General features: G+C 59.0%; 1 protein-coding gene across 5 annotated transcripts in view; it reads left to right on the top strand.

Annotated features, from left to right (window-relative positions):
* The window catches only part of PALM (paralemmin), a 40,562-nt gene extending 17,766 nt beyond the window's left edge, over positions 1–22,796 (top strand). For 4 of the 5 annotated variants that reach the window (XM_007994546.3, XM_007994545.3, XM_007994547.3 and 1 more), the window contains exons 2-9: positions 844–895; positions 1,701–1,781; positions 2,171–2,301; positions 5,754–5,904; positions 8,746–8,767; positions 10,344–10,403; positions 15,214–15,345; positions 20,810–22,796. In XM_007994546.3, coding sequence (XP_007992737.2) covers positions 844–895; positions 1,701–1,781; positions 2,171–2,301; positions 5,754–5,904; positions 8,746–8,767; positions 10,344–10,403; positions 15,214–15,345; positions 20,810–21,339 — 1,159 coding nt within the window. In that variant the 3' untranslated portion in view covers positions 21,340–22,796. The remainder of the gene's footprint in view (positions 1–843; positions 896–1,700; positions 1,782–2,170; positions 2,302–5,753; positions 5,905–8,745; positions 8,768–10,343; positions 10,404–15,213; positions 15,346–20,809) is intronic. The other variant, XM_007994548.3, reaches the window with a different exon arrangement.

The raw sequence follows: 22,796 nt of genomic DNA, 5'->3' as shown, positions 1-22,796 counted from the left end.
GTCCCAGTTTCTAGGGAGGCTGAGGCAGGAGAATGGTGGGAACCCGGGAGGCGGCAGAGTTTGCAGTGAGTGGGGATCATGCCACTGCTCTCCAGCCTGGGCACCAGAGCGAGACTCTGTCTCAAAAAAACAAAAAACAAAAATTAGCTGGGCATGGTGGTAGGTGCCTGTAATCCCAGCTACCCAGGAGGCTGAGGCAGGAGAATCGCTTGAACCTGGGAAGCGAAGGCTGCAGTGAGCTGAGATCGCACCTCTGCACTCCAGCCTGGGCGACAGAGCGAGACTCCGTCTCAAAAAAACAAACAACAACGATTGGATGAGAGCGAGTCTGGGGTTGAATCCGGACTTGGTTTCTTTGCTGTGTGTCCTCAAGAGGCTTATCTCCCTCTCTGGGCTTTTGCAAGCCCAGGCTTAGGAGGTGGGGCTGGTGGGTCTTTCACCCTATTTGCCCCTCCTGGGTCTAGGTGGGCAGGAGGGTACGGAGAGGACTGTCCCGCTCCGTCTTCTGGTCTGTGCCAGGAGGTAATACACTTCCTTCTTCCTGAAACACCCTTCTCTGGCCTTTGATGCCTGGTGAATGCCTGTGCATCCTTGGCGGCCCTGCCTCAATGTCCCCTTCTCCCCAAACCCTTCCTGGTCACTAGGCAGAGCCTCGTCCCCTCCTGTCCTGGCTGCTGAGGGGACAGGGAAGGTCCCACTTTACAGAAGGGGAAACTGGGGTTCAGAGATGAAATCATTTGCCCTGGTTACCCCTAGGGGAAGAGGCAGAGCTGGGATTTGAACCACGTTTGACGGGCGGCCCAGCTCCGTGAACCAGAGCTTGACCTTATCTCCCTCCCACAGGGTCCTGGTGGCAGAGACCACGTCCCAGCAGGAGCGGCTGCAGGCCATCGCAGTGAGTCCCCGCAGACGGTGTGGTCGGGGTGGGGAGGTGGGGGGACCCGGGGTCTCGGGCCCTGGACCTGTTCTAGGACCTGGAACCTGGGCATGGGGGATGGTGAGTTATTTGGGCAGCTTGAGTCCTGCTAACCTGCAGAGAATGGAAGCGGAGACCCCCTGAGTGTGTAGCTCCTGGACCCCCGGCCTCCCTCTGCCTGATGGGTCAGCGGGGAAACTGAGCCTGGCCTTCCTTGGAGCCTTGCCCTCGTCCTGCAGGAAGATAAGCTTTGGTGGGGGGAGCACAGATGTGCTCTGGTGCCGTCTTGGTGGTCTCCAGCCCAAGAAGACCCCCTTGGGGTCTGAAGACCCTCTCCGTGGCCCAACCCTCCCGGGATGTGGCCTGTTTCCCAGCTTCAAGTCATTCTCTTGCCTCAGCCTCTCGAGTAGCTGGGATGACAGGCACGCGCCACCACGCCCGGCTAACTTTTGTATTTTTGGTAGAGATGGGGTTTTTCCATGTTGGCCAGGCTGGTCTTGAAGTCCTGAACTCAAGTGATCCTCCTGCCTCGGCCTCCCAAAGTGTTAGGATGACAGGCGTGAGCCGCCGCGCCCGGCCAATCATTCCTTTTCAAGACAGGGTCTCGCGCTGCGGCCCCGGGCTGGAGTACAGTGGTGCGAACCGCTGTCACCTGGGAGCCAGTGGGCCACGCGGATCCACGGACAGAGGAAGCAGGGTCGGGCTGGGCAGAGCCTTGCGCGGGTGTTGGGGGGTCTCCAGGGCCCCCAGGCCCAGCCCCGACCTCACCCGGCTCTCCCCACAGGAGAAGCGGAAGCGGCAGGCGGAGATCGAGAATAAGCGCCGGCAGCTGGAGGACGAGCGGAGGCAGCTGCAGCACCTGAAGGTACGGGCGGGGCCGGGACCCAGGGTTAGGGAGCGTGGGTGGCAGTGAGGCGGAGGTGACCCAGCCCCGGACCCCTGCCCAACCCTGACCCCGACCCCAACCCTGACCCCGACCCCAAACCTGACCCTGACCTCAACCCTGACCCCGACGCCAACCCTGACCCCAAACCTAACCCTGACCCCGACGCCAACCCTGACCCCAACCCTGACCCTGACCTCAGTTCTGACTCTGACCCTGACCTGACCCCAACCATAACCCTGACCCCAACCTTGGTCCTGACCCCAACCCCGACCTTGATTCTGACCCTGATCCTGACCTCGATCTTAATCCTGACCCCAACCCTGACCCTGGTCCTGCCCCCGACTCTGACCTGGACCCCTGCTGCCCAGTCCAAGGCACTGCGGGAGCGCTGGCTGCTGGAGGGGACGCCGTCCTCGGCCTCGGAGGGGGACGAGGACCTGAGGAGGCAGATGCAGGAGGATGAGCAGAAGACACGGCTGCTGGAGGACTCGGTGTCCAGGTGAGGGCCACAGCGTGGGTGCGACCAGCTTGAAGGGGCCTCGGGGGCTGCTGGAGGACTCGGTGTCCAGGTGAGGGCCACAGCGTGGGTGCGACCGGCTTGAAGGGGCCTCGGGGACCACAGGCTCCCGGGAGGGTGTGGGAAGAGTCGTCTGTGTGCTTTGAGGGGGATGTGTGAACGGGGCAGGCCAGGACCCAACGTGCTTTGAGGGGGACGTGGGCCGGGGCAGGCCGGGGCATCCACCTGGGCCTGGGGCAGCTTACTGGGGGCAGAGGCTGGCTGCGTGACCTCGGGCAGGGAGTCACCCCTTTCCCCTCCCGCCGCCCCCATTCGAGCCAGGGATACGGGATGGAGCTGGCGGGTCCCTGGGGCTGGGTGTTGCCGGCACTGGCCTCCCCGGGGGCTTCCTGGCGCCAGCCCAGCTGGCGGGCGAGCTCTCCCTCGGTGCGAACAGGGACACAGAGCAGCTGGGCCCGCAGGAAGCCCGGGCGGGGGCAGGATGGGGACAGGATAGGGAAAGGGGCCATCCCTGTGGGGGCTGGGACCAAAGGCCTGGAGTTTCCGGCGGGCGGGAGGCCCAGGCTCTGCTCGGGGCAGCAGGGTCAGGGCGGAGGGAAGTGACAACCAGGATTCCAGAGTCTGCCCTGGCCAGGGAAGGGCCCAGAGGCGGGAGGCCGGCCGGCCGGGTCACTCGGACCTCGCAGGCCCTGCCTGGACGCTGGGTTCTGACCCCCGTGGGGGCCCCTCCCTGCCCAGTTCTGCCCATTTGCTTTGAAGAAAGCATGTTGGGGGTGTTCGGGATGGACTTCCCTCCCTGGCAGGGCGTTCAAAGGCATGGACAGGCCGGGCACAGTGGCTCACGCCTGTAATCCCAGCACTTGGGAAGCCGAGCAGGTAGGATCACTTGAGATCAGGAGCTTGAGACCAGCCTGGAGAAACCCCGTCTCTATTAAAAATATAAAATTAGCCGGGCGTGGTGGCGGGCACCTGTAATCCCAGCTACTCGGGAGGCTGAGGCAGGAGACTGGCTTGAACCCGGGAAGCAAAGGTTGCAGCGAGCCGAGATTACACCACTGCACTCCAGCCTGGGCAACAGCAGTCTCAATAAAAATAAATAAGCCGGGCGCAGTGGCTCAAGCCTGTAATTCCAGCACTTTGGGAAGCCGAGGTGGGTGGATCACGAGGTCAGGAGATCGAGACTATCCTGGCTAACACGATGAAACCCCGTCTCTACTAAAAATACACTCCAGGCATGGTGTCGGGCGCCTGTAGTCCCAGCTACTCGGGAGGCTGAGGCAGGAGAATGGCGTAAACCCGGGAGGCGGAGCTTGCAGTGAGCCGAGATCACGTCACTGCACTCCAGCCTGGGCGACAGAGCAAGACTCTGTCTCAGTAAATAAACAAACAAACAAATAAATAAATAAATAAATAAATAAATAAATAAATAAAACATCAATAAAGGCGTGGACATGCTGGGCATGGGTGGGGGCTCACACCTGTAATCCCAGCACTCTAGGAGGCCAAGGTGGGTGGATCACCTGAGGTCAGAAATTTGAGACCAGCCTGGCCAACATGGTGAAACCCCGTCTCTACTAAAAATACAAAAATTAGCTAGGCGTGGTGGCAGGCGCCTGTAATCCCAGCTACTCGAGAGGCTGAGGCAGGAGAATCGCTTGAACCCGGGAGGCGGAGGTTGCCTTGAGCCAAGATCTCGCAGCCTGGGAGATAGAGCGAGACTCCATCTAAAAAAAAAGAAAAAAGAAAAATGGAAGGTATGGACAGGGTGGGGCAGTTCTGGTGGGTTTGGGGCCTTGGAATGAGCTGAGTGTTACTGACTTCCTGGGCCTCAGTTTCCTTACCTATGGACCAGGGAGGCAAAAATCCCACGGTGTGTCTTTTTTTTTTTTTTTTCTTTTTTTGAGATGGAGTCTTGCTCTGTCACCAAGGCTGGAGTGCAGTGGCATGATCACTGCTCACTGCAACCTCCGCCTCCTGGATTCAAGCGATTCTCCTTCCTCAGCCTCCCAAGTAGCTGGGACTACAGGTGCCCGCCACCACCCCTGGCTAATTTTGCATTTTTAGTAGAAACAGAGTTTCTCCATGTTGGTCAGGCAGGTCTCGAACTCCTGACCTTAGGTCATCTGCCCGCTTTGGCCTCCCAAAGTGCTGGAATTACAGGCGTGAGCCACCGCAACCGGCCCCACTGTGCATCTTAATTCCAGCAAACATTAAGCACCAGCTGTGTCCCTGGGCTGAACGGGATGTTCAGACAGGTGGGGCTGAGACGGGCCTGGCCCTGTTTGCAGAGAGGTGGACGGTCAGACACCTGGGCGAAGGCAGTGGGAGTTACTGGCCATGGGGGCTGGGCACGTTGGGATTCTTTTCACGCAGCCCTAGTGGGCGCAGGCTCAGGCCCCTCGATGGAGGGTGAAGACCTGGCTTGAGGCCTAGTTTGCTTTCAGAGGCCTCGGCTTCACCCCTCCCCGGGGAAACCCACTTCTCAGGTGCTGAAACTGAGCTGCTCTGGGTCTCCACTACCTTCTGCCAGCTCGGGCTCTGCCCAGACACCTCCTGCAGGAAGCCCTCCAGGCTGACTGTGGGCTGGACCCCTCTTCCAGTGCAGCGGGGGATGCGGGTCTGGCTCTGTGTCCAGCCTGCCAGCCTGAGCCCACCTTGTTAGACCTACGGACTCAGCCTCCATCTGCCCTGTCCTGGGGCTGGGGCTGAGCTGCTGTGAGTGCCGCCCGCCCTTGCCAAAGCCCGGGGCTGGGATTTCATATCCCGGTTTTGTTTTCCTGGATCTATTTGTCCCGTTATCTTCTAACACTTGGAAAGTGACATGGTTTTTCCAGTTTCCCGGTGAGATAAAGTTTCCTGTTAAAATACACAACTTTGAGCGGGAAAGGAGAGTTCGTTTGATACAGATAGTGACATAAACAGCACAGTCCGGGGGTCTGGGGACACGGGGAGCCAGCCCTGGTTTGAATTCCACCTCTGCTACCTGCTGGCTGTGAGGCTTTTGCACTCCGTGCCTCAGTTTCCCCCACCATGAACACCATGGGGTTGCCTGGGAGAGCTGGGCCGGGCGTGGTGGCTCACACCTGTAATCCCAGCACTTTGGGAGGACGAGGCGGGCGGATCACCTGAGGTCAGGAGTTCAAGACCAGCCTGGCCAACATGGTGAAACCCCATTTCTACTAAAAATACAAAGATTAGTCGGGTGTAGTGGTGCATGCCTGTCATCCCAGCTACTCGGGAGGCTGAGGCAGGAGAATCCCTTAAACCCGGGAGGTGGAGGTTGCAGTGAGCCAAGATCAAGCTACTGCACTCCAGCCTGGGCAAAAGAGCGAGAATCTGTCTCAAAAAGAAGAAATTTGGGAGCTGTCGTACAAAAGGTGCCCAGAACCCTGCGGGGCATACAGGAGTCACCCTCACGCACACCCTCTCCCCAGGTTGGAGAAGGAAATTGAGGTGCTGGAGCATGGAGACTCCGCCCCAGCCGCGGCCAAGGAGAACGCGGTGGCCCCGAGCCCGGTCCGGGCCCCGGCCCCGAGTCCAGCCAAGGAGGAGCGCAAGACAGAGGTGGTGATGAATTCACAGCAGGTAAGGGGGTGACCGGGGGGCGGATCCCCAGGCCCCCACTCCCGCTGGCCCCAGAGCGAGACCCCAGCTCTTCCATGTCAGGGCGGCTGAGGGGACAGGCACAGACTAGAGGCAGGCCCTCGATTTCAAGCTCACCGGAGCCACTTCCCGGCTGTGTGAGCCGGGACACGTGGTTTCGCCTTGCTGGGCCTCGGTTTCCCCATCTGTAAGACGGGGGAGTAATGGGAGCAACCACCACTGGGGGCATCGGAGGGCTCAGGGAACGGCAGGAGACCCGGTGCTGGTGGGTGCTGATGGCTTTGGCCATAGTGTTTTTTGGTTTTTGTTTTTGTTGGTTTTTGAGACAGAGTCTCGTTCCGTTGCCCAGGCGGGAGTGCAGTGGTGCGATCTCGCAACCTCCGCCTCCCAGGTTCAAGCAATTCTCCTGCCTCCGCCTCCCGAGTAGCTGGGACCACGGGTGCACGCCACCACGCCCGGCTAATTTCTGTCTTTTTGGTAGAAACGGGGTCTCCCTCTGCTGGCCGGGCTGGGGTTGTCATGGTTTCTGTTGAACCCCTGCATTGTTTCGTGTGGCTGAGCCTCCAGCAAGCCGTTCCCATGGGAACAGCATCTCCGTTTGATGGGAGTAAAACCCCCGGCCCACAGAGGTGGAGAGGCTGGCTCGATGCCCCACAGCTGAGTGGTCCTTAGTGGTCTCAGCTGTTGAATCTGGCATCTGCCATCTAAGCCAGACTATGTTAAAACCAGACCCTCGGCTGGGCTTGGCAGCTCACGCCTGTAATCCCAGCACTTTGGGAGGCCAAGACGGGCAGATCACGAGGTCAGGAGATCGAGACCATCCTGGCTAACATGGTGAAACCCCGTCTCCACTAAAAATACAAAATATTAGCCGGGCGAGGTGGCGGGCGCCTGTAGTCCCAGCTACTCGGGAGGCTGAGGCAGAAGAATGGCGGGAACCCGGGAGGCGGAGCTTGCAGTGAGCTGAGATCCGGCCACTGCCCTCCAGCCTGGGCGACAGAGCAAGATTCCATCTCAAAAAAAAAAAAAAAAAACAGACCCTTGGCCGGGCTTGGCAGCTCACGCCTGTAATCCCAGCACTTTGGGAGGCAGAGGCGGGCACATCATTTGAGGTCAGGAGTTCAACAAGACCAACCTGACCAACATGATGAAACCCCGTATCTACTAAAAATACAAAAATTCACCGGATGTCGTGGCGGGCACCTGTGATCTCAGCTGGTCAGGAGGCTGAGAATCGCTTGAACTCTGGAGGCAGAGGTTGCAGTGAGCCGAGATCCCGCCACGACACTCCAGCTTGGGCGACAGAGCGAGATCCTGTCTCAAAAACAAATAAAAAAGACCTGGTTCTGGGCACAGTCCCGGACCTCACTGAGCTCATGTCAGGTGGGAAGATGGCCATGAGTCAAGAACCACCCAGGGAGGGTGGTCAAGCCCACCAGCCAGGGTTGACGCTGGCGTCTGAAGTGCCTCTGGCCTGGTTTGTGTGTTAATTATTCAGAAGAGGTGGGAAGCCCAAGGCGCTGTGGAATCCCCAAGGAAGTTCCTCATTCGTGGGAGGGCTGGGCGGGCGTCCTGGAGGACGTGGGGTATTTTCTTTGTGGCTTTTTTTTTGAGACAGAGTTTCACTCTTGTTACCCAGGCTGGAGTGCAATGGCATGATCTTGGCTCACTGCAACCTCTGCCTCCCGGGTTCAAGTGATTCTCCTGCCTCAGCCTCTCAAGTATCTGGGATTACAGGCACGCGCCACCACGCCTGGCTAATTTTAGTTTTTAGTAGAGACGGGGTTTCGCCATGTTGGTCACACTGGTCTTGAACTCCTGACCTCAGGTGATCTGCCCACCTCAGCCTCCCAAAGTGCTGGGATTACAGGCATGAACCACTGCGCCTGGCCAAGGAAGTGGGTTTTGAAGGTTGAATAGGAGTTCTCCAGGCACTTTTTTCCCTGAAGGGTGATTGAGCTGGCGTGGGAGGCCCAGCAGTGCACGTGCACGGTCCCTGCCTTCCTGAGGGGCACACCCGGTGACGTGATGGGGAAGAGTGGAGTGAGGGAACATCAGACACCACGGCCGTGAGTCAAGAGTGTGTCCCAGAAACAGCAGGAAGACCAGGGAGGCCTGGGCACCGTTCAGGGAGAGGGGCCTGTGTGCAGGGTCTGACCACGCAGGGTAGAACCGGCTCAGGCAGGAGATGCTAGACCCTGGGCCTCACGCAGTGGCTCCCAGGAGGCCAAGGCAGGAGGATCACTTGAGAGCAGGAGTTCAAGACCGGACTGAAGGGGCATGGAGGAGCCAGCTGGATTCAGGGCGGCCTGCGGGAGCCGCTGATGCGGGGGCATGAGGGGAGGGGAAAAGAAATGAGAAATGAGGGGTGGCTCATGCCTGTAATCCCGGCACTTTGGGAGGCCGAGGTGGGTGGATCACCTGAGGTCAGGGAATCGAAACAGCCTGGCCAACGTGGAGAAACCCCATCTCTACTAAAAATACAAAATTAGCCGCGTGTGATGACGCAGGCCTGTAATCCCAGCTACTGGGGAGGCTGAGGCACGAGAATCGCTTGAACCCAGGAGGCGGAGGCTGCAGTGAGCCAAGATTGCCCCGTTGCACTCCAGCCTGGTCGACAAGAGCAAAACTCCGTCTTAAAAAAAAGAAAAAAGAAAGATGACCTCCGCGTTTCTGGCCAGAGTCCCAAGAGGATGGGATGAGAAGCGGGCGCATGTGACCTCACCCACTGTGCCAGCCCTTCCCAGGCTCCTGACCCCGGGGCTCCCCTTCCTCTTCCCGGGGATGCTGACACCCCTGACCCCTCTCTCTCCTTTCTTGCAGACCCCGGTGGGCACACCCAAAGGTAGGGCTTCTGGAAGGAACTCGTGGGGCCTGGGCGCTCTCTGGTGGCCAGAGAGGGGATGGCAGGGCGGGGAGTGCAGCTACAAAGTAGCAGGTGCTCGGGGGGCCTCAGGCCTGTGATCCCAGCGCTTTGGGAGGCCAAGGCGGGTGGATCACCTGAGGTCAGGAGTTCGAGACCAGCCTGGCCAACATGGTGAAACTCAGTGTCTAGTGAAAAAATATAAAAACAATTAGCCGGGTGTGGTGGCTCATGCCTGTAATCCTAGCACGTTGGGAGGCTGAGGCAGGAGGATCGCTTGAACCCAGGAGTTCAAGAACAGCCTGGGCAACACAGAGAGACCCTGTCTCTGCCAAACATAAAAAAATTAGCTGCCAGCCGGGCCCAGTGGCTCAGGCCTGTGACCCCAGCCCTCTGGATGGCTGAGACAGGTGGATCCCTTGAGGTCAGGAGTTCAAGACCAGCCTGGCCAACATAGTGAAACCCCATCTCTACTAAAAATACAAAAAAATTAGCCGGGCGCGGTGGCTGCCGGGCGCGGTGGCTCAAGCCTGTAATCCCAGCACTTTGGGAGGCCGAGACGGGCGGATCACGAGGTCAGGAGATCGAGACCATCCTGGCTAACACGGTGAAACCCCGTCTCTACTAAAAATACAAAAAACTAGCCGGGCGAGGTGGCGGGCGCCTGTAGTCCCAGCTACTCGGGAGGCTGAGGCAGGAGAATGGCGTAAACCCGGGAGGCAGAGCTTGCAGTGAGCTGAGATCCGGCCACTGCGCTCCAGCCCGGGCTACAGAGCAAGACTCCGTCTCAAAAAAAAAAAAAAAAAAAAAAAAAAAATTAGCCGGGTGTGTTGCGCGCCTGTAGTCCCAGCTGCTGGGGAGGCTGAGGTGGGAGGATCGCTTGAGCCCAGGAGGTTGAGACGGCGGTCAGCTGTGATCGCACCACTGCACCCCAGCCTGGGCGACAGAGCAAGACCCTGTCTATAAAATGCATTTCACGGAAGGTGTCCGCTTCCATATCGATAGCTGGACAGCCAGCAGCCAGGGTTGACGCTGGCGTCTGAAGTGCCTCTGGCCTGGTTTGTGTGTTAATTATTCATAAGTTAGTGTCTCCTTGTCTTACTGTAGAATTAAAAATTAATCACTAAAAAAATCTAGGCAGGCCTCTCAGGGATTTTGTGAAAATCACTGGACTGAGGATGAGGATTGAACTGTGGGGGTGGCTGTGGGATTTTCTAGGGGTCTGGAGGGGTCCGGGTGCCTGTGTCTGTGCGGGGTCTGGGTGTCGGGGGGCCCAGGTGCCTGGGTCTGTGTGGGGTCCGAGGGTCTAGGGGTCCCAGGTACCTGTATCTGTGTGGGGTCTGGGGATCTAGGGGGCCCAGGTACCTGTGTCTGTGTGGGGTCTGGGGGTCTAGGGGGCCCAGGTGCCTGTGTCTGTGTGGGGTCTGGGTGGGGTCAGGGGCCCCGGTGCATGTGGGGGTCCGGATGCACTTGTGTGAGGGGGTGTTGGGCTGTCTGGGGGGTCCGCGTGGCCTCTCCTCTAACCCGCGTCTCTCTCTCCACCTCCCCTCCTGTGCAGACAAGCGAGTCTCCAACACGCCCGTGAGGACGGTTGACGGCTCCCCCATGATGAAGGCAGGTGGGTTGGTCCCCCAGGCTCTGGGCCCCAGATCCAGCCGCCATCGGGTCAAGTCTCGGTCCTGGAGGGCCGGGTGGGGTGGGGGGCGACACCGACCTGCTCTCCGGAGCGTCTGGCGGGGCTGTGGTTGTAGGGGTGGCGGCTGGACCACGGCCGAGGCTCTGAGCCTGGGGTGGGGCCCCCTGTGCTTTGTGTCCTCGTCCCACGCCGGCCCATGCTTCCCTGAGAAGACGGGCCCCACGCATGGCGGCTCTAACCGACGCAACCCCACGGCTTTCATTCCACCCTAACCTCACGGCTCCCTCCTGGGGCCCACGGGGGGTGGTGCTCACGCCTGAACACGCCTGAACACGCTCGCTGCAAATCTTACCTGCTCCGGTCCTTGGGCAGTAGGACCGGCTGCCCCGGGAGAGTGAGCGCCCCGTCCCTGGAGGCAACCAAGCCAGGTCCCCAGCACTGCTGTGCTTCGAAGAAGCAGGGGAAGCTCGGGGTTGACGCCGAGTGCCACACGGTGCTCAAGTCAGGCTCGAACCCCTGGTATGCCACGTGGTGCCGGTGTCTTGAATTTCTCCACCTGCCAGAGGGGTGGAACCTCGGTACGCCATTCTGGGGCCTGGCACAGGACAGGAGCCCAGTAATGGAAAATCATTGCAGTCAGCAAAACCGCTGCGGTGTGAGTGAGCTGGAACAGCATAGGAGCAAGACAGAGGGCCCGGCGTGGTGGCTCACACCTGTAACCCCAGCACTTTAGGAGGCCGGGGTGGGTGGATTGCCTGAAGTCAGGAGTTCAAAACCAGCCTGGCCAACATGATACCCGGTCTCTGCTAAAATACAAAAATTAGCCGGGCGTGGTGGTGCACGCCTGTAATCCCAGCTACTCGGGAGGCTGAGGCAGGGGAAATGCTTGAACCCAGGAGGCAGAGTTTGTAGTGAGCTGAGATCGTCTCACTGCGCTCCAGCCTGGGCGACAGGAGCAAGACCCTGTCTTAGAAAAAGCAGCAAGGCAGGGAGGTGAAAAAGGACTCTGGGGTGGCTGACCAGGACAGGACAGGGCTGGAAGGAAGGAGAGCCACCCAGAGGCCCAGGTCTCCAGCACGGTCCAGGGTGGGGGTTGCCCCAGGATGCAGCAGACAGAGGCATTAATGTGTCAGAGCAGGTGGTGCCTGTAGGCCTCTGTGCCAGTGAGACCAGCCCTGGCAGACACCGAGGACCAGGTCCCCCACTGGTCCCCACGGCCACTGACTTTGTGCAGTGCGCAACCTGCTCAACAGTGTGGGCAGCTCTGGACTAGCTGTCTGGGGTGGAGGGCTGAGGCTGTGCAGGGATATAGGGTTGAAACAGTCGTCCCTTCACTGGACATGCTTATCAAGCGCCTGCTGTGTGCCAGGCATTAGGGGAGCAGGTGTTCTAATGAGGGCCACAGCCTCTGCTACAGTAGAAAAGTGAGGCCAAGGACATTGAGCTGGAGGAAGGAGGATTTGAACCACAGGGCTTGGGAGGGGAGCGTACAACATTTAAGAGGTGACGTCTGGGCCGGGCGCGGTGGCTCAAGCCTGTAATCCCAGCACTTTGGGAGGCCGAGACGGGCGGATCACGAGGTCAGGAGATCGAGACCATCCTGGCTAACCCGGTGAAACCCCGTCTCTACTAAAAAAATACAAAAAAACTAGCCGGGCGAGATGGCAGGCGCCTGTAGTCCCAGCTACTCGGGAGGCTGAGGCGGGAGAATGGCGTGAACCCGAGAGGCGGAGCTTGCAGTGAGCTGAGATCCGGCCACTGCACTCCAGCCTGGGCGACAGAGCGAGACTCCGTCTCAAAAAAAAAAAAAAAAAAAAAAAGAGGTGACGTCTGAGTAAAGACCCGAAGGTGCCGGGGGAGCAAGGCAGGCAGCTATCTGGAGGAAGATGTTCCAGGCAGAGGGCACGGCCAGTACAAAGGCCCCGGGGCAGGACAGCGCCTGGGGTGTTAGAGGAACAGCCAGGAGGCCGGTGTGGCTGGAGCAGCGTGAGGAGGGGGAGAGGGCGGAGGGGAGATGATGGAGAGGTTGTTCAGGGTCTTGTGGTGGGATGGGAGAGGACCTGGGCTTTTTCCCGGAGAGAGGCGGGAACCATGGGGGGCTGTAGGCAAAGCCGGGACCGCCCCGACTCCGTGGTCACTCACGCCCTCTGGTGACTGCAGGGAGAACAGACCGTGGACAGTGCCAGGCGGAGGGACAGGGCTGCTGGGGAAGGAGGCTGGGATGGGCCGTGGAGGGGCGAGCAGTGGGCGGTTCCCTGTGTTCTGAAGGTGGAGCCCCCAGGGTTTGAGGAGAAACAAACGGGGCGTGGGGATAAGAGGCAGGGAGGACTGGCCGGGTGCAGTGGCTCATGCCTGTCATCCCAGCACTTTGGGAGGCCGAGGCGGACGGATCATGAGGTCAGGAGATCGAGACCATCCTGGCTAACACAGTGAAACCCCTTCTCTACTAGAAATACAAAAAATTAGCTGGGCACGGTGGCGGGCGCCTGTAATCCCAGTTGCTTGGGAGCCGTAGACAGGAGAATCGGTTGAACCCAGGAGGCAGAGGTTGCAGCAAGCCGAGATCAGACCCCTGCACTCCAGCCTGGGCAACAAGAGCAAAACTTTGTCTCAAAAAAAAAAAGTCAGGGAGGACTGAGCTGCCCCCAGCGGGTGGGAAGAGCCAGGGTCGGGGCAGGCGTAGGGGCAGGCGTAGGGGCAGAGGGGGAGTGGTGTTATGGAATGTGAGCGTGGGGCTTCTGTGGATAGAGGCTGAATCCAGGCCGAGGTCCTGGTGGGGATGGACGTGCAGGAGATTGGAGCCTGGTGCCTGGACGAGGTCCCCGGAGCAGAGTCCAGGGCCGCAGCTGGGCCTGAGCGTCGAGGTGGGGTGGGAGGAGGGAAACGAGGTGGCTGTGGGGGCTGAGGGGCTGGGCGATGGCAGGGCTGCCCACAGTGGGGACCGACGGGCTCTCAGAAGTGGCGAGGGAGCAGGTCACGCAGCTATCTGGGGGAAGGGTGTGCCAGGCATTGGGAACAGCCCGTGCAGAGGCCCTGAGGCCGGGCCACACCTGGGGTGCAGTGTCACGGGTCAGGCCAGTTGTCCTGGCAGCCCTGTTCAGCTCCCACTGCAGGGCAGGATCTCTGGGAGGTGCTTGATGACCCCCGGTGCTCAGCATCGTCGAGCAGGCCTGGGGTGGCGGGCAGCCACCAGTCGCTGTTAGGATGCAGGCTCTGTGTGGCTTCTGTGGGAATCACTTTTACAGAGCAGGGGACGGGGAGCTGAGTGTGGAGTTAGGGCCCTGATGAGTAGCAATGTTCAGCTATCTCTCGAGGGTCTCCTTCATTCTCTGAGTCTGAATAGATGATGGCACATCCAAGAGTCAGCTAGAAGGAGGCAGCCGGGCGCAGTGGCTCAAGCCTGTAATCCCAGCACTTTGGGAGGCCGAGGCGGGCGGATCACGAGGTCAGGAGATCGAGACCATCCTGGCTAACACGGTGAAACCCCGTCTCTACTAAAAAATACAAAAAACTAGCCGGGCGAGGTGGTGGGCGCCTGTAGTCCCAGCTACTTGGGAGGCTGAGGCAGGAGAGTGGCGTGAACCCGGGAGGCGGAGCTTGCAGTGAGCTGAGATCCGGCCACTGCACTCCAGCCTGGGCGACAGAGTGAGACTCCGTCTCAAAAAAAAAAAAAAAAAAAAAAAGGTGGTCAGCTGGAAGGAGACGTTGAGTCCTGGGAGTTTGGGTGGTTGGGGCGGGGCAGAGGTCGGGCTGGGGACTGTGAGTCTGCAGACTGAGCCCCAATCTTGGCCATGACCCCAGGCAAGGCAGGGTCTCCCTGAGACTCACCTGCCCCTCTGAGAAACCAGGAATGGCGGGGCTTGAGGGCTCACGTCTATAATCCCAGCGCTTTGGGAGGCCGAGGTGGGAGGATTGCTTGAGCCCAGGAGTTTGAGACCAGCCTGGGCAATATAGTGAGACCCCCATTTCCAGAAAAGATAAATTAGCCGGGCGTGGTGGCACACACCTGTGGTCCCAGCTACCCAGGAGGCTGAGGTGGGAGAATGACTTGAGCCAGGAAGGTCCTGACTGCAGTGAGCTGTGATCGTGGCACCGCACTCCAGCCTGGCCTACAGAGGGAGACCCTCTATCGATTTAAATAATAGGCCAGGCGTGGTGGCCCACGCCTGTAATCCCAGCACTTGGGAGGCCAAGGCAGGCGGATCACCTGAGGTCAGGAGTTTGAGACCAGCCTGACCAACATAGAGAAACCCGGTCTCTACTAAAAATACAAAAATTAGCCAGGCGTGGTGGTGCACACCTGTAATCCCAGCTACTCAGGAGGCTGAGGCAGGAGAATCGCTTTAACCCGGGAGGTGAACCTAGATCACACCACCGCGCTCCAGCCTGGGCGACAGAGTGAGGCTCCATCTCAAAAAAATTAAAACGATCTGGGAACAGTGAAGCCTTTCCAGATGGGCTGGGCTGGAACCTGAGCTTGAAAAAGAGTTTGGTGGCCAAACAGAGGACACTGCAGAGGACAGGGATGAGGACCATCTGGGTGGACAGCAGGATGGGGCCTCGAACGCCAAGCAGAGGTGTTCAGACTGGTCGCCCCGGGTACTGGGGAGCTATGGAGGGATGTAGAACTGGGGAGGGCCGCGTGGAGAAGGTGCCCTGGCATCCCCAGCTCCTCCTGCCCCATCGCTGCTTGGCTCTGTGCTGCTGGCTCCCCCTCCCTGGCTTGGCCGCAGCCCGGCGGGGGGCGCGGGGGCGGGCGGGCTGTGGCGTAACCCCGTGACTCTCGTGCCAGCCATGTACTCGGTTGAGATCACTGTGGAGAAGGACAAGGTGACAGGGGAGACCAGGGTGCTGTCCAGCACCACGCTGCTCCCTCGGCAGCCGCTCCCTCAGGGCATCAAAGTCTACGAGGACGAAACCAAAGGTATGAGCACCCCGGCCCCTGCCCTCCCTCCGCCCGGGCCGGAACCCTGAACGAGTGTGCTCCTGGCACATGGGCCCAGCGTCGCCCCAGAGTTGGGACCTGAAGCAGATGACGCTTTCAGGCCAGGGCCTCACCCCCCTGCGGCCCACGGCTGGGCTCGGAGGTCGTTCAGCCCCACGCCCACTGCCCAATCATTCGTCCACTCCTGAAAGCTGAGCCGGGTGCCAGGTACCCAGCCGGGCTCTGGAGGGAAATCTGGAGGTAGATTCAGCTTCTGTCCTCGCCGGGTGGCAACCCAGGCCCTTCCATTTGGAGCTCAAAAGAATTCATTTAAATTACTGCTAGCACAGGGGTTCACGCCTTTAGTCCCAGCACTTTGGGAGGCTGAGGCAGGAGGATTGCTTGAGCCCAGAAGTTTGAGACCAGCCTGGGCAGCATAGCAAGGCCCCGTCTCTACCAAAAAAAAAAAAAAAAAAATACCCTGGCATGGTGGTGCGTGCCTGTGGTCCCAGCTACTTGGGAGGCTGAGATGGGAGGATCCCTTGGGCCCAGGAGGTTGAGGCTGTAGTGAGCCATGATCACAACACTGCACTCCAGCCTGGGCAACAGAGTGAGACCCTGTCTCTTAACAATATAAAAAGAAAAAGAAAAAAAGAATTGCTAGTGTGATAAAAGCTACAGAAAATGCACATCCAGGGGGCTGTGAGAGGGTCTCACAGGACGAGGATGGGGTGTGGGGAGGCTTCCCAGAGGAGGCAAGCAGGCGCTCATCAGAGGCACTCAGTGCATGGGAACCAAACCTGGCAGAGCCGCAGCCCCTGCAAAGGCCCTGAAGTAGGATGGAGTTTGCTGGACTGGAGGGGTGAGGGGAGCCGGGCTCCTGGGGTGAGAGGAACCAGTGTGCAGGGGTGAGAGGAGACAGGCTGCAGGGGTGAGAGGAGTCAGTCTGCGGGGGTGAAGGGAGACGGGTTGCAAGAGGAAAGGGAGATGGGCTGCAGGGGTGAGGGGAACTGAGCTGCAGGGGTGAGGGGAGACGGGCTACAGGAGTGAGGGGTGATGGGCTGCAGGGGTGAGGAGAACTGGGCTGCAGGGGTGAGGGGAACTGAGCTGCAGGGGTGAGGGGTGCTGGGCTGCAGGGGTGAGGGGAGCCGGGCTGCAGGGGTGAGGGGAGCCGGGCTGCAGGGGTGAGGGGAACCAGGTTGATCGGGGAGTTGAGGAACTGGTCTCATGCAGGAGAAGGGTACTTTGCCTGGAGGCAGGGGGACAGGGACAGGCAGGGCCGTGTCCTGAGGGCTTTGGGAAGCCTTGGGTGGGTTGGGTCCCGACGGTGCTGAGGTCTGATGTGGTTTTAAGGGCTCTTCCCGGTCAAGAGGCAGACACGCTGTGGGAGATGCCAGGGATCCTGGGAGGAGGAGGGAAGCTCCACACAAAACCCCAGTCTCATTCTCTCTCTTTTCTTTTTATTGATTTATTTTCTGGAGGAAGAGTTTCACTCTGTCGGCCGGGCCGCAGTGCTACAGCGCCATCGCGGCTCCCTGCAGCCTCCAGCTCCTGGGCTCAAGTGATCCTCCTGCCTCAGCCTCCCAAAATGCTGAGACCACAGGCATGAGTCACCACACCCGGCCTCTTTTTCTTCGTGAGATATAATTCGCAGACCATAAAATTCCACCTTTTTGGGAGACTCACCTGGGCCCGGGACACTGCAATGAGCTGAGATGGCACCCCTGCACTCAGCCTGGGCAACACACCAAGACCTTGTCCCAAAAAAAACAGGACAGAAGCCGCGTCCCCATCAGCTGTCACCCCCCGTCCCCTCCCCAGCACTGGCGCCCACACATCCCCTCCTGTCTCTCTGGATTGGCCTGTCCTCGACATTTCATAGAAATGGGATCACACGGCCGGGTACGGTGGCTCACGTCTGTAATCCCAGCACTTTGGGAGGCCGAGGTGGGTGGATCAACTGAGGTCAGGAATTCAAGACCAGCCTGGCCAACATGGAGAAACCCCGTCTCTGCTAAAAATACAAAAAGTAGCTGGATGTGGGGGCACACGCCTGTAATCCCAGATACTTGGGAGGCTGAAGCAGGAGAATCACTTGAACCCGGGAGGCGGAGGTTGCAGTGAGCCGTGATCGTGCCACTGCGCTCCAGCCTGGGTGACGAGTGAAACTGTGTCTCAAAAAAAAAAAAAAGAAAAGAAATGGGGTCACACACTGCACGTGGCCTTCTGTGTCTGGCGTGACATCCCCAAGGTGCATCGGCACTGTGGTCTGGGTTGGAGCTGGCTCCTTTTCATGGCTGAATACTATTCCACGGGTTGGGTGGACCTTCTTCCATCTGTAGACATTCGGGCTGTTGCTACCCTTTGGCTACTGTGAGTAGCATGCTGGGAAATCTGTGTGCAAGTATTTGTTTCCGCCCCTGCTTCCGAGGCCTTTGGGTGTACACCTGGGAGCGAACGTCTGGGTCCTGAGGTGACTGTGTTGAGCTCAGTGAGGACCTGCCATTTGCCACGGCGGCTGCACCGTCCCGTTCCCATAGGTCACAGACAAGGGTCCAGTTTCCCCACGTCCTCACCAACGCCTGTAGCCCATTCTCGTGGTGTCCTGGTGCCGTGAACAGGGGCCTCCCTGTGGTTTGCATTCCCAAAGCCTTCTGTTCTCAGGCACCTTGGCCTCTGCAGTGCCCCAGATGCTGTCAGAGGGGCCCGCACAGCCCAGCTCTGGGGTGGCCTTGGGGTGTGGCCCTGGCGGCATCTCAGCTCCAGCCCTCCCCAGCTGTGTGGCCTTGGGAAGTCCCCATGCCTCGTCTTCCAGACGAGGTCCTCACTCCCGGTCACTCCAACCTCCTCAGCCTGGCCCGTGGGGATTCCAGACCTGCCAGGCTGGACACTGGTTGCTTAGCCACGGGCAGGTGATCTGTTTCCATGGCAGCCGAGGGCTCCGATTCCTGTCTTGGGACAGCGGCCAGTGGGAGACACTGAATCCAGTTTCGCCTGATCCAGACACACCCCACCCTCCGGGCCTCCAGCCCAAAGTCACTGAGAGGCCTTGAAGCATGGACTCCCCTCCCTGGGGACTTCAAAACTGAAAGTGGAGAACACTTTCTTTCTGACCTGTAGCCAGGAACGGGAGCCCTGACCCTTGGCCGGGAGGAGGCGAGTCCCTGGGGCCCCCCATTGCGTCCCTTCCAACTCCCAGCGTGGCCCAGGCAGACATGATTCTAGAAGGAATTTGCAGGGCTCTGAGCTAGGGTTGGCATCAGATCATAGCAGGGAGTCGTGGGGTGCTGAACTCTGGCCCTTGGAGAGTCCAACAGAGCTCAAAAAGTGTCAAGTCAGACACAGATAAGGAAATTTGGAAAGACTTGGCAAGCACATTTAGCAAGAGTGATTATATATATAAAATGCTACCAGTGGAGAATACACGTTCTTTTCAAACACGGAACACTGTCAGAAAGTGACCACCATGACCCAGGCTGCCAAGGAGGTTTTAGGACTGTTACAGAGTTTGTATCTTCTGCTCTGTCTTCCTCTACTCCCTGAAATTTAAAAACACCCTCCTAAGTAAATTGTGGCTTCCCATGGCAATCAATCAAACTGGGAATTAAAAACTATTTACACTTGAAAGTGAGTAACATCTAGCTCGTAGGATACAGCCAAAGCAGAACTCAGAGGAAAATGCGTAGCCTTTAAGGCAGTTCCTAGAATACAAAAAAGAAATGAATGAAACTTTAACTCGAGTTAAAATGAATGAAAATGTTAATTTAAGGTCAATCAAATACACCCATAGATGGAAAAAATCAGAATCCCTGTAAAGGCCGGGCATGGTGGCTCACACCTGTAATCCCAGCACCTTGGGAAGCCAAGGCAGGCAGATCACCTGAGGTCTGGAGTTCGAGACCAGCCTGGCCAACGTGGTGAAACCCCATCTCTACTAAACATACAAGGATCAGCTGGGTGTAGTGGCAGGTACCTGTAATCCCAGCTACCCTAGAGACTGAGGCAGGAGGATTGCTTGAACCTGGGAGGTGGAGGTTGCAGTGAACTGAGATCGCACCACTGCACTCCAGCCTGGTTAGCAAGAGCAAAACCCTGTCTCAAAAAAAAAAAAAAACACTGGGTGCAGTGGCTCATGCCTGTAATCCCAGCACTTTGGGAGGCCGAGGCGGGTGGATCACAAGATCAGGAGTTTGAGACCAGTCTGGCCAACATAGTGAAACCCCGTCTCTACTAAAAATAATACACACAAAATTAGCCGGATGTGGTGGCGGGCGCCTGTAATCCCAGCTACTCAGGAGGCTGAGGCAGGAGAATTGCGTGAACTAGGGAGGTGGAGGTTGCAGTGAGCCGAGATTGCACCGCTGCACTCCAGCCTGGGCGACAGAACAAGACTCGTCTCAAATAAAGAAAAAAGAAAAGAAAGAAAAAGAATCCCTGTAACGTGTAACCTCCAGTTCCCCAGGGTGGGTGATCCTGTCTTGTATAAGAGAAACAGGCCTCGACGCGGGGAAGGAACAGGGGTTTAGCTCTGTGACCTTGGCCCAGTCGTGCCCCTTCTTTGAACTTTCATTTTTGCTATCTTTACGATGGAAAAGAACCTTTACTTTTCAGGGTGATCACATGGGAGCTAGCTGGCTAAAGGATATGGAATTACAGCCCGGGCACGGTGGCTCACGCCTGTCATCCCAGCATTTTGGGAGGGGGAGGTGGGCAGATCACTTGAGGTCAGGAGTTTGAGACCAGCCTGTCTCTACTAAAAATACAAAAAATGAGCCAAGCATGTTGGCTCACGCCTGTAATCCCAGCTACTCAGGAGGCTGAGGCAGGAGAATTGCTTGAACTAGGGAGGCAGAGGTTGTGGTGAGCTGAGATTGTACCACTGCACTCCAGCCTGGGCAACTCCATCTCAGAAAATTTTTAAAAATCCTAATTCATTCCTTTCCACTCTTTCTTGGTTCCTAATAAATACTTTTGTGCCTATAAATTTTCCTCATCATCGACTGGGTGCAGTGGCTCACACCTATAATCCCAGCACTTTGGGAGGCCGAGACAGGTGGATCACCTAAGGTCGGGAGTTCGAGAACAGCCTGGCCAACATGGAGACACCCTGTCTCTACTAAAAATACAAAATTAGCCGGGCATGGTGGCGGGCGCCTGTAGTCCCAGCTACTTGGGAGGCTGAGGTAGGAGAATCACTTGAACCCAGGAGGTGGAGCTTGCAGTGAGCCGAGATTGCACCACTGCACTCCAGCCTGGCGACAGAGACTCCATCTCAAAAAAAAATTTTTTTTTCCTCATTGTACCGCTTTGGCTGCATCTGCAGATGCCAACAGGGGTTTTAATTGTCAGTTCTGAAGGTGTAATCTAGTTTGTGATTTCCTGTTTAGCCTCGAGGAGGATACGAGCCTTGCCCAGGTTTCCCTCCTGCCTCGAGCCAGGTCACTCTCTGTGTCTCCTTGTACAGTGGTCCATGCTGTGGACGGCACGGCCGAGAACGGGATCCACCCCCTGAGCTCCTCTGAGGTGGACGAACTCATCCACAAAGCAGACGAGGTCACACTGAGCGAGGCAGGGTCCACGGCCGGGGCGGCAGACACCCGGGGCGCTGGGGAAGAGGCAGCCCGGACCACACCCTCCAGACGAGAGATCACCGGCGTGCAGGCACAGCCAGGCGAGGCCACGTCCGGCCCACCGGGGATCCAGCCCGGCCAGGAGCCCCCGGTCACAATGATCTTCATGGGTTACCAGAACGTAGAGGATGAGGCCGAGACCAAGAAGGTGCTGGGCCTTCAAGACACCATCACGGCAGAGCTGGTGGTCATCGAAGACGCGGCCGAGCCCAAGGAGCCCGCGCCGCCCAACGGCAGTGCCGCCGAGCCTCCCACAGAGGCTGGCTCCAGGGAAGAGAATCAGGCCGGGCCCGAGGCCACCACCAGCGACCCCCAGGACCTCGACATGAAGAAGCAGCGTTGCAAATGCTGCTTGATCATGTGAGCCGGCCCCTGAGACCCCGGCCCCCACCCCACACCACAGACACCCACCAGCCCGGCCCCTCCCGGCGCCTGCCCACCCTCCACCCACGGCCTCACGGGTCCAGGACTTGGCGTGTTGTTACATGTTCCTTCTGAGTTTTCTTTCACTGGAAAGAGGGACGGGGGCCCCCCACCCGTCACCACGCCCCAACGCTCCCCCCGAAACCAGAGCCGTGCACTCGTGCCTGGTAGGAGAGAGACAGGACAGACCCGCTTTTCCCGAGACGAGGACCCTCCCATGTCACGGCAGCTTCACAGACGCGGCTCGCGCCCACCGGGGTCCTGGCGGGTGGGACCCGCGGCCTCCACGTGGCCCAGGCCAGCCTGCCACCCTCTGGGCCTCCCGCCTGTGCCTTTCTCTGAGGGGACACCCTACCAGAGAGGGCCCCGGGAGCCGGGGGCGGGATGTGGGGCTCCACGGGGTTCCCTAGCCAAGGCGCTGGCCCCCCAATCTCAGGCAGTTGGGGTGAGGCCGTGCCTCTTTGGGGCTCAAAGTGTTGGGTGGAGGACAGGCCCCTCCGCTGTGCCCCCCATGCCCTGTATGGGCCCAACCAGTGGACAGCGGAGTCTGGGGGAGGGGGAACCCGGGGACATGCCCCCACCCGGGAGGGGCCGGCAAACCCTGGGCTGTCTTCTAGAGGGGGCGAACCAGGGGTCATCGACCTGTCCCCTGCACGGGGCAGGGACTGAGTGAGCCACTCCTTGTCCCGAGCTCCCGCCCCCACTGGGCCCTCCTTCCTCCTGGTGCTAATTTGGGGACCCCAGGGGCCGCCCCCGGCCTCTTCTCCAACCTGCCTGGACGAGGGTCCTGGGTCTTCCCAACCACACCCCAGAGATCAGGCCCCACCTGCCAGCTCTGCTGGGCTTGGAGCATGTCTGGGCAGTGGAGAGAGGGACACAGCCTGGAACAGGAAGCCTCTTGGTTGGAGCAGGGGACCCTCATTTGCCACCCAGACCAATGTGAGCCTGCCCCCAGCCCCCTCTTACTGGAAGTGGCAAGGGGCTTCGCTCCTGGGGGCAGCTACACTTGTCCCCAGAGGCACATTCGTGCACATTCTCACAGACACCTTCTCACGCGTTGGCTTTGGACAACCAGGCCCCAACTTGGTCCCTCCCCAAGGGGCCTCCAGCCTGGTGCCCAGTGCTCAGGCCACCTCCAGGTACAGGGGCCACCTCGGATGGGAGCCTGGGTCCCTGCCTCCGCTCTGCTCCTGGGTGGCTGGGAGGAGAGGCCCTCTCGGGGGTGACCTGGGCGTCAGCCGTGGGACCCCCTCCTCCTCCCTCGAGTCTGCCCGAGTCCCTCGAGCCGCGAGCCTTCGCTGAAGTGCCCTTGCTGCCCCCTCTGCTTTTGGTGTGTGACGAGGTCCCCGATGTTCTTGATTTTCCCAGAGAAGCAAATAAACAGCGTGAACAGCCCCA

Source organism: Chlorocebus sabaeus, chromosome 6, assembly GCF_047675955.1.
Source record: "Chlorocebus sabaeus isolate Y175 chromosome 6, mChlSab1.0.hap1, whole genome shotgun sequence".
Lineage (NCBI taxonomy): Eukaryota > Metazoa > Chordata > Mammalia > Primates > Cercopithecidae > Chlorocebus > Chlorocebus sabaeus.
This window is presented reverse-complemented; position numbering and strand designations above follow the sequence as displayed.